Consider the following 10,029-nt stretch of genomic DNA (forward strand, 5'->3'; position numbering starts at 1 on the left):
GGTTAAAAAAAAAAAACGGAAGAGCCAGTCTGTCACAGTAACCTACTTTAAGAGTGCCGCACCACCGTGAGCATCCAAGTTGCATTTTCTCCTCTCACCCTAACTTGATTGTGATTTCAGTAGACGTCACTCATCTGCATAGGGAGTAAAATGCAACCATCCTGCAAGGATATCTGCGTCCTGAAACCCTCACCGTGTAATAAAAAGGACCTACTAATTGCTGCATAACCGAAACTACAAACATGGAAGGTACGGTTTGCATGTAGTGTCATGCCACAATATATATTTATATGCACAGATAGCAGACACATCTGTGTTGCAAACTGTCCAAGATGGATGCAGCGCTGCTGTGCGCAGGGATGCACGGCAGAGCGGCAGCAGGGTGTCTTTAAATGCCCACCATCCCCGCGGCTTCGCTTTCATTGATGCCTCCCTATGGTCAGTTGTGTTTTTTTCACCTTTGCAGGAGTAGGATGTTACTAGCATCCGCTGTCGTGGTATGGGAATGGCTGAACGAGCACGGACGCTGGCGGCCCTACAGCCCGGCTGTCTGTCATCACATCGAGGCAGTCATCCGGAGCGACCCGCGCTGTGGTAGTGTTGTCCTCGGCCAGGTGGACTCTCGCCTCTCGCCCTACATCATCGATTTGCATTCCATGCACCAGTTCAGACAAGACACAGGTGAGAAGCAGAGAGGAGAGAGACACAGGGCGGAGGGTGTAACCGGTGTGGCCGGGCCCGAGGTGGAGGCCTTTTTATTGCTCCTGTGTCTACTTTATCTTTGCAAGAGCTTATGATGATTTTGCTCCAGAAGTTGATGCCCTGGTGGGAGTGTTTTGCTGCAAAGTGGCTTCTTATTTCTGCAGCAGTGACATCAGGGCCATTATTTTTATTTTTTATTTTTTTATTTTGGACCCCTAAATGTCTACCCATATTTGACACCTCTCCTGTAATATGTTATATTTAAATGACAGGAAGAGAGGCTGCGAGTCTGTGATATTGAAAGGGGGCAGTGGTGAAGTCATTCTGCTGGGACCTGTGTGTGCTGCATGTGGACATAGGCCCCAGCTAAAGTGTCCGGTTATAGCCACAGAGTTATTTTTTACTGCAAACACTGTCATCACTCCCATTGCCTTTTATAGCACAATATGGGCATAAGAAATCATCCTTCACAAGTTAAAGCTTCATGAAAGAGAGGCAAGCAGAGCAGTAAGACAAAGCCGGGAATTGTCAGATGTCTAACTTTGGCAGATAACCCAACAACCCCCCCCCCTCCCCCTCTTTCAATATTGGCTGACAAAATCCTTTGTGAAGTTTGTTTTCCAAATCCAGCAGAAGCTGAAATAGGGGATGCTGTCTAAATATTAGACAGTGAGGAGGAAAGGGGGGGGGGCAAAATAAGAAAGAGCAGATCTACAGATCTAGTGAAAGAACTTCCTTGATGTCTTATTAAATGTCTAGGCCTACTGTACCACACACACACACACACTGTATGGTACACATTCCAATTGTTTTCATATGAGTATGGTCATCTATGAGATTGTTTCTATTGTTTACTTTGGAGATGTTTTAATGTACCGTATGTTGGATCCTACATGTATTTCAAATGCTGAAATGCATTTTACAGTTCAGACAAAACTGCCTTGTGATCCCAAAAATATTTCATCTCTCACTTCTAAATTCCAGCTCCCTCATCTCTGAGAAATCTTTACACCCTTTTGTGTTTCCAACACAGGGCTGGATATGTGAAGGTTTTACAGTATAAGAACTCTGTAGAGTTCCTCTGGACACCCTGGGAAAGCAAACACATCCAGCTTTGGGTTGGATCAAAGCTGCCAGCCAATCAGAATTCAGAACACCGTGTGCTGTTTCCAGGGGCAACCTGTTTGCCCAAATTCTTAGCAAGCAAACAGACATGTTGAATTTGTTAGGTTTGCAAGCTACTTGTCCACAGTAAATGTGACAGTCAGCCATTTACCTCCTGTTGCAGCAACCTCCCATCCCCCCTTGTCATGATAGTAGAGAAAGAAAGATGATCAGACTTTATAGTTACAGTAGGAGTCTTGTACAAGTAAAAATCAAGTAGTAAATCTGTCCTATGTGCTATTCATGGAAATAATCCAAATGCAATTTGACTGTATTACTAACAGTGTTTGCACCTTTTTTAAATTGTAATACTGTGCATGAATCTATAGCATTTTTCTGACCTCCTAATTACTGCCTTAGGTACCCTTCGACCGGTACGACGTAGCTTCTACGACCCCACCTCGGCGCCAGGCCAGGGCTGGTTGTGGGAGTGGGAGAACGACGCTGGCAGTTGGACGGCCTACGACACAGAGGTGGGCATTGCGATCCAGGCAGCGCGCGATCGCCAGCAGCCCTGGCTGGACCTGGCGCCGCTGGGTTTCTGCTACCTTATTGACTTTGAAAGCATGACCCAAATAAACGGGCAGACACAGCGCTGCCGCCGCATCCAGCGCCGCTCCGACCTGGCTTACCCGCTGGTGTCCGGGCCCCTGCCCAAATCCCACCACGCTTGGGGGCCCATGTCCATGCCCAGCCATGGAGGACTGCTTGGTGTGGATGTATCTGGAGTGGGTATGGGAATGCGGATGAGCAGCAGTGGGACTGGAAACGGCAGCGCGTATCCCAGTGGGGCACTCCCTGCCTCCTCCATCACCTCTTTGGGACAGCCCTGCGCCTGTCAGCAGTGCATGCTGGTGCTAAGTGTCAAATCAGGTGCCATGTCTGCTCACACTCTGGGTCGAAGACCCCCACAGACCAAACCACCTAGTCCCAAAATCAGCAGTTACCCTGTCGCAGGAGGGTCGTACTCACTAACCCTCCCTCGACCTCCGTCCCTGTCACGGTCATTTTCCCCCCACAGGACGTCCATAGTTGGGGCGACAGGTGGCTTTAGTCTAGGTGGTATGGGTGGTGCAGGAGGTGTTGGAATCGTCGGTGGTAGTGGTGTTGGCAGTGCCAGCTTTGGTTATGGAGGAGGCTTCACCCACTCGCTTTCCCTCCTTGGCTCAGCCACCGCTGCCTTGTCCATTTCCTCCACCCGTCCCCCTCCTCCACCTCTCCCCCCTCCTCCACCACCTCCTCCTCCTCCACCCTCCACTACACTCTCGTCTGCTGCCACCTCTCCCCCTCACCCCTCCACCTCGTCCTCCCTCTCTGCTTCCTGTTCTGCCCCTACAGTGCCCGCTCCAGGCCCACCTATCATCTCCACGGCCGCCTCCACCTGCACGCCCTCGCCTTCTGCCCGCGTCCTGGGTCCAGTGTCTTCATCTGGTGCTGCTGCCTGCGCGGCCCCTCTGCCCCCCCGGTCCAGTCTAGCAGGGCTAAGCCGACCAGCGCTGCAGCGTATCGCCATGGCTCAGTCACGTGCCCTTATCGCCTCTGGGTGAGTACACAACCGCTGTAGTAGTATATCAGTTTGCTCATCATATTCATTTTCAGTCAAAAGGGTTCTATCATCTAAGAAAAGGTAAGAAAACCACTGGAAATTAAGATGGATTTTCAATGGAGAATATTAAAGCAAGCTTTACATTTCTACAAAAACCACCCATCCGAAAAATTCAAAATGGTTACTTACTACACAGTAGTAAATTTGTCATATTTATTTTTCAGTTTAGTCCCACATTAAAATCTTCTTTCACACAACTATTTAAAAAGGCTTTTATATTTATAAGACAAAGGGTGTAGTGCTCAGTGACTGAACTGGTCAAATGATTAGCTTGAAGCTTAAACCTGCAATAATCAAAATTGTCATATTAATAGTGGATCAAATGAATATGTGCCACGTAAAAAGTGTCAGTCAAATTTGAGATTTATCACCCACCAGCAGTACCAAATCGTAGTAAAATGTATGTGAGCATTATGGATAAAAATACAATTTACACAATAGAAGAATACAAACACATGTATCAACACATGTTAACAGACTAAACTGTAACTGAAAATTGTAAAATTACATAAGCAGTGGGCAGTTTTAATGCCAGCTAGTTAGTTTGATGTGGCAAATGACACCTTCACAGAGACTACATCCCTTATCAATATACTTTATGAAACTAAATGAGACCAACTGAACAGGATATGTAAGACAACCAATGTAGACAAGACATTCTAATTTGTTTGAAGCCCTCATTACACAGTGTCTGACATCAGCGCTCATTAGCATTCATGAGCCTTTAATCTTTGTGACAAAGTCCATCGGGCTCGTTCATTTAATACAATGAAAGGCATTCACACTGAACAAGCCCAGCTCTCACAAGTGTTTCACATTCCAGACATTTATCATGCAACCGCTTAATGATGGATTTATTTTACACACACACAAACACACATACATTTGTATATTTATCGTGCAATTTCTTTTCGCTCGGTGGCCTCCAGAAATCAGAAAAGTCTGGAAATGACTTTATGGTTATGTGTGTGTAAGCACTTGGCTCTGTTACCCGTAGCAACCAGGGGCTTGTATCACAACGCAGGTTAACTGATGTCTGGATAACTTTGAAAATTTGCCACATGGGCTGATTGTAAAATGGCACGCTGTGGGTTTTACCTACTACATCTTTAATGGGTCCGTAACATGTAGGATGCCCCCATTGTTATGATATGATTGATATTTCCATCCGTGGTCTCCTTGTCCTCAGACTTGAGCTCAAGATGGGTGTATCTTCTATCTATACACAGTGCTCATAAGAGTGCTGCTAGCTGTGTCACCACTTATATTGGCAGATGCTATCTAATAATGGGAAATTAAATAAAATGTTGGTGACAGAAGCAATACATTTGGTCTGTGCTCACTTTAATTTAAGTTTCTGATGTGTAGGGAATGAGAAATGTGATGTGGAAACAAAATATTCTGAGAATAAACTTTACTAATAATAATAATAATAATAATAATATATTTTATTTATAACGCACTTTTCATTCCAAGGAATCTCTAAGTGCTACTCAGGAGAGTAATAATAATAAAAACAATCAGCACAAAAATGCCTTTCTGAATAAAAAAGTCTTCAGTTCAGCTTTAAAAGTGTTAAGGTTCTGTACTGCTCTCAGGTCACTCGGGAGCTGGTTCCAGAGCTGTGGTGCAGCTGAACAAAAAGCTCGGTCACCCATGGTACAAAGCCTTGTGGTGGGGACCTGAAGGAGCAATTGTCCTGTTGATCTGAGGGTGCGGGGGGAGGGTTTCAAGGTGATTAAAACAAATAATTAGAAAGTAAAAATAAAATTAAACGGGTTAAAAATAGACTAAAACAGACTAAAAACAAACAGAGAAGCGGCAGCCACCATGCGCACGGCGTACTCTCTTGTTCGCCATACATGTACAGACCTCGACTTTCATTCGGTTGCAATTCATTACTATGGAGTAGGAGACATCTTGTTTGTCATAATATTTCTAGATTATTGACTTTGAATTGGGAGAGAATGAGTAGGTTTTTGTTGTTGTTGTTTTTAAGATATTTTTGGGGCATTTTAGGCAATTATTTGACAAGACAGCTGAAGACATGAAAGGGGAGAGAGAAGGGGAATGACAGGTCGGAGTCTAACCCAGGCCCACTGCATCTGGGAGTAAACCTCCTCTTTAAATGAGCCTTATTTAACTTTTTTGTAGAAACTCTATATCCAGTCCCTCCAGAATTTCGCAGCCTGTTTTTGAGATTGTTACGGTCCAAAATGCCTGATGTTGAGGGAGATTTTGTAAAAAATTGCAATAAAAGTTGCAATGTTTTTTGTATGTTTGTTGCAATAAAGTTGCGGGAGACAGAGTAAGCTGCAAAAAGGTTGTGATGTGTTTTTTGTATAGTTCTTTAAAAATCAAAAGCAAACTTGTTTTGAGTAGAATAAAAATTACTCTAGGCTGAGTTTTCCTAGTAACCTTGAAAATGAAAATGGCTGGTGGATTTAAGACAAAAAATGATAATTTAATGAGTGAATCAAATTTGAACATGTGTGTCCGTGGCCTTTCTGATTTTTACATTCATTTCCTACCTGGGCTGGTACACACATTCATACGGTTTGTTAAAGGACTTATGGACTTTAACTCATTATTGCACTTACAATAACGAGCGGAACTGTTTTCAATTTAGATCCTCCTGTATGTCTCATTTCCGTGTTTGTGTTTGTGTGCGTGTGTGTGCGCGTGCCACACACCGCCAGGTCAGTCGCAGGGTTAACTGAGCACCAACAGGATTGAAACAGCAGCCGCTTTCAGCGACATCAGAGTGAAGAAAACATTACGCCATAGTTTACGGCAGGACAGTCTGAAATGTTTACGTCTTTTACTGTATGTTTTGTTGGTAAATGTGAGATGTCACATACGCCTCGTCTTCATATCCGAAACAAGGAAATGAATATGGCCATGTACTTGTGACGTCTCCCGCTTGGTCATTGGCTCTCAGAGTCACATACTGATACAAAGTCTGGCACGTGCGACTGCTGGGATTGGTTGAAGTCACGTTAAACTTTGATTATTGGTCAAATTTGCGTTTGTTTCTTGCAGATAGTCACGTTACTGAGATTACAACTATTAGAAGGTAATAAAAGAAGCTAGCTCTGACAGCTGTAGGGCAGCTAACATCAACTTTAGCTTTCTCCATGAAGCTCCCAGCTAAGCTAACTCTGACAGCTGTAGGGCAGCTAACATACACTTTAGCTTTCTCCATGAAGCTCCCAGCTAAGCTAACTCTGACAGCTGTAGGGCAGCTAACATAAACTTTAGCTTTCTCCATGAAGCTCCCAGCTAAGCTAACATCACTTTACTTTGCGACGCAGCTAGAAAACAAGAACGAGCTAACTGATGTTAACATACTGTAAATGCGTTGGCTAGGTGGATGTTGATTTTAAAGTCATGTTTAAACTATTTCCTGTCCTTCCTACAATTTCCAGCCACAGCCTGTCACTCTCCCTTGTACTAATTTCACTCTGTACGTAACGTTAGCCAACATGTTTATGAAAAAAAGTCACATTTGAATAGTAATTTAAGCATTCAAATAGTAAGGATTTTTTTTCTATTCAAATTATATTTGACTTTCGGTATTCATTCCAACAGCCCTGAAAGACTCACAACATTTGTTAGCATAAGTGTTCATGAATGATGGAAGTATTCAGGTCCCATAGCCAGAGGGCACTGGTTAGCATTGTATCTGTTGTCATTGTTAGAAAGAGGTTCCAAGAAGATTTTCAGACCAAGAGCACTGCTTTTCCTATTTTATCATTCCTTTTTCTGTTTGCAGCTGGTTCTGTTTTAGCTCCTTGTTATGAGCATGCTAACATTTTTTAGCATCCACATTTTACCAGATTCCAATTAAATAGCCTATCTATTTCTAACATTTCCCTCACAAGTCTCACTGAAAGAGATGTTTCTGGGGTGCTCTAGATTGCTGTTATGCCGTATGTTATGTCGCTGTATTGCATGTCAACTATGACATGCAAGAAATTCCCCCATAGGTGAAACACATGCAGTCAATTTACTCATGTTTTATAGCAGGTCTGCATGGAACTTCTTGTACTGTGATCTAACTTTGAAAAATGACCACATGCTGTGAAGAATTTTCATGTTAGCAAACCCAACATCCCCCCAGCAGAGAACCCCAGCTTTCTAGGTCCAGGCATTAGCAATCCAGCTAAACTTCAGATTAATACCGAATACCACAGGCTTAATTTTCATGCTTCAGTAATCTGTGTATTTTGTGTCAGGTGAGCTGTGTGACTGACCAATTCTTTCAACCCATCAGGTGAGAGCACCTGCTCCTAAAACAGCTAAGGTCATCGATCAAGAGTCTCTCTGATCCCATCAGCCTGTGATTCTTGCTTACCCCACAGCTAGCTCTTCTTCTCTCCTTTATGTGTTCTAAGCTCCACTTAGTGCTCCTGCTGTCCTTATTTTATTGCTTTATCCCCAAATTCATAAGTGCACCACATGCAGTTGGAGTTCTACCCAGTGGTAGAGTTCAATCATGGAAGTACATGTGGGTAATTAGGCCCACATTTTTGTTTTGAGTCTCTTAAAGAAGAAAACAGAAAATTAGGAAAAATATGGATTATGACCTTTTGAAGCATTTCCTCATCAGTTGACATTATGTTTTAGCAGTATGCCTATTCTGCTGGTTCTGCACTCCTTATTTAGTGTGAATGATATGTAAAGCTTTAGTGCTTTGTTGACATTAATAAACGTCTGTTACATTCAAGCTATTGCCAAATGAGTTGCTACAAAGCTAATTAAGACTATCAGATCCACACAACTCTCTCTGTATTTCTCAGTATGACTATGTTGAGAAGATTGTATTGTCAAACAATAAAATATTTAATTGCATTAAGGTCATATAGTCCATGTTCCCCAAATTTGGGCCATCGGTATCATCTCGCGGGACAAATTCTCATAGTGATTTTTGGCAAGGTACACACCCCTAGTAATAGAAAAATCCCAATAGCAGTGCAGGGGTGGTAGCGAAATCACTTTTTTTCAGCTCATGTTACTAACCCCCTATGTTAAATTTTGTTTTTGAAATCTGGTGTTTATCTGGTTTAGGCTCATGGTAGCGATATTTTCAATATTCTGTAATATGGTGCGATGATAGCTCAGTTCACGACGACTAAAAACACATATCACTTTGGTCTTGCCAATGGAACATTTGGCAACTTTAAAAAAGTTAACTTTCAATTCAGAATCTTACTGGCGTCCATTTTGGTGTCTTGCATTTTTCTAACGTTACTAGTTGTTGCAGCAGCATGTGAAAAAAAAAAGGTTTGCAAGGCCAAAAATAATGATAATATAAAAAAACGTTAACGTAAAGCGATTTAAAAATGGGTTTGCATTAATGCCGTTAATAACGCGTTTAACTGACAGCACTAATTGAAAAACTAAAAATTGTATTGATGGACAAAATGATCACAAAATGGGAAGTGAGATACAATTTAGATGACAAATAACTCATATCATAAATTATGATTCTCAGTGTAGTTGATAATGAAATATTTTAAAAAAAATAACATTTGTTATTGTTAAGGTTGCGAGCGTTTGCAGTGAAAGGAAGCAGATGGACAGGTGATTTCTGTGTGTCACTGACACAAAACATACACACACACGTGTGTGTGTGGTTGGGTGCCATGTGCTCCAGCTTGTATGTTTCTATCATCCAGCGGTCCAGATGGCGGCTGCTCTAATGCCACTAGATTAGCTGGGATTAAAGAAACGGGACCAACTAACTCTTGTTTCCCATCCTTTCTCTTCCTCAGTGTCAGTCATCTTCTATTTATGCTCAGGTGTGACCCAGTAAACCAGCATGTTTTTGTGACTTTGTGAGTAATATATGGCACACAAACGGGAAGCTGACGGTACAGCTTAGACACTTTGCTGGCAAACAAGCAAACAGAGTACAGTGTAAGTATGTAGTCAGGTACAGGAACTCTTGACTGTAAGTTGTTCTGTGTCATAGCTGCATCATGTAGAAGGACTCTTTCCACTAGTGAAAACACACACATTTGTTACTGTCTTTGTTTATACCAGAACAATCCATTCAACCTTAACCCTCATGTTGTCCTCGGGTCAAATTGACCCGTTTTCCTATATCAATGTTCTTTTTAATTACCCAACTGCAAGTAAGAATCTCTAGTTTAATTCATTTTGGGGTGTCTTATTCAATTTTATAGCATTTGAAAAAAATTGAAGTGTTTTTGAAATAGTATTGAGTGAAAGTTGACATATTCCAGTCTGTGATTATCTATCAACATACTATCCTTTAATTTTAGTCTAAGTAATTCCTATTTTCTGCTGTTTTAACTTAGACTTTAGGTTTAATTTCCTAAAAATTAGGTTTATTGAAAATATATTCCAAAAATAACTGTAAAACTAAAGTTAATATGTTATTGTTACATAGTGTTGAAAATGTCAAAAAAGTGACAAACAAAGAAATTAAGTGAAAAATGGGACAAAAACGTATGGAAAAAGTTAAAAACATTGGTAAAAAAGCCCCAAAAAAGTGTTGATTTACAATTTTGATGGGAAGGCAACAAAAG

General features: G+C 41.9%; 1 protein-coding gene across 1 annotated transcript in view; it reads left to right on the forward strand.

Annotated features, from left to right (window-relative positions):
- The first annotated feature begins 6 nt into the window (after positions 1 to 6).
- The window catches only part of dtx4a (deltex 4, E3 ubiquitin ligase a), a 14,116-nt gene continuing 4,093 nt past the window's right edge, over positions 7 to 10,029 (forward strand). The window contains exons 1-3 of the mRNA XM_034856538.1: positions 7 to 249; positions 467 to 681; positions 2,227 to 3,409. Coding sequence (XP_034712429.1) covers positions 474 to 681; positions 2,227 to 3,409 — 1,391 coding nt within the window. The 5' untranslated portion in view covers positions 7 to 249; positions 467 to 473. The remainder of the gene's footprint in view (positions 250 to 466; positions 682 to 2,226; positions 3,410 to 10,029) is intronic.

Source organism: Etheostoma cragini, chromosome 19 (genome assembly GCF_013103735.1).
Source record: "Etheostoma cragini isolate CJK2018 chromosome 19, CSU_Ecrag_1.0, whole genome shotgun sequence".
In the NCBI taxonomy this organism is placed as follows: Eukaryota; Metazoa; Chordata; class Actinopteri; order Perciformes; family Percidae; genus Etheostoma; species Etheostoma cragini.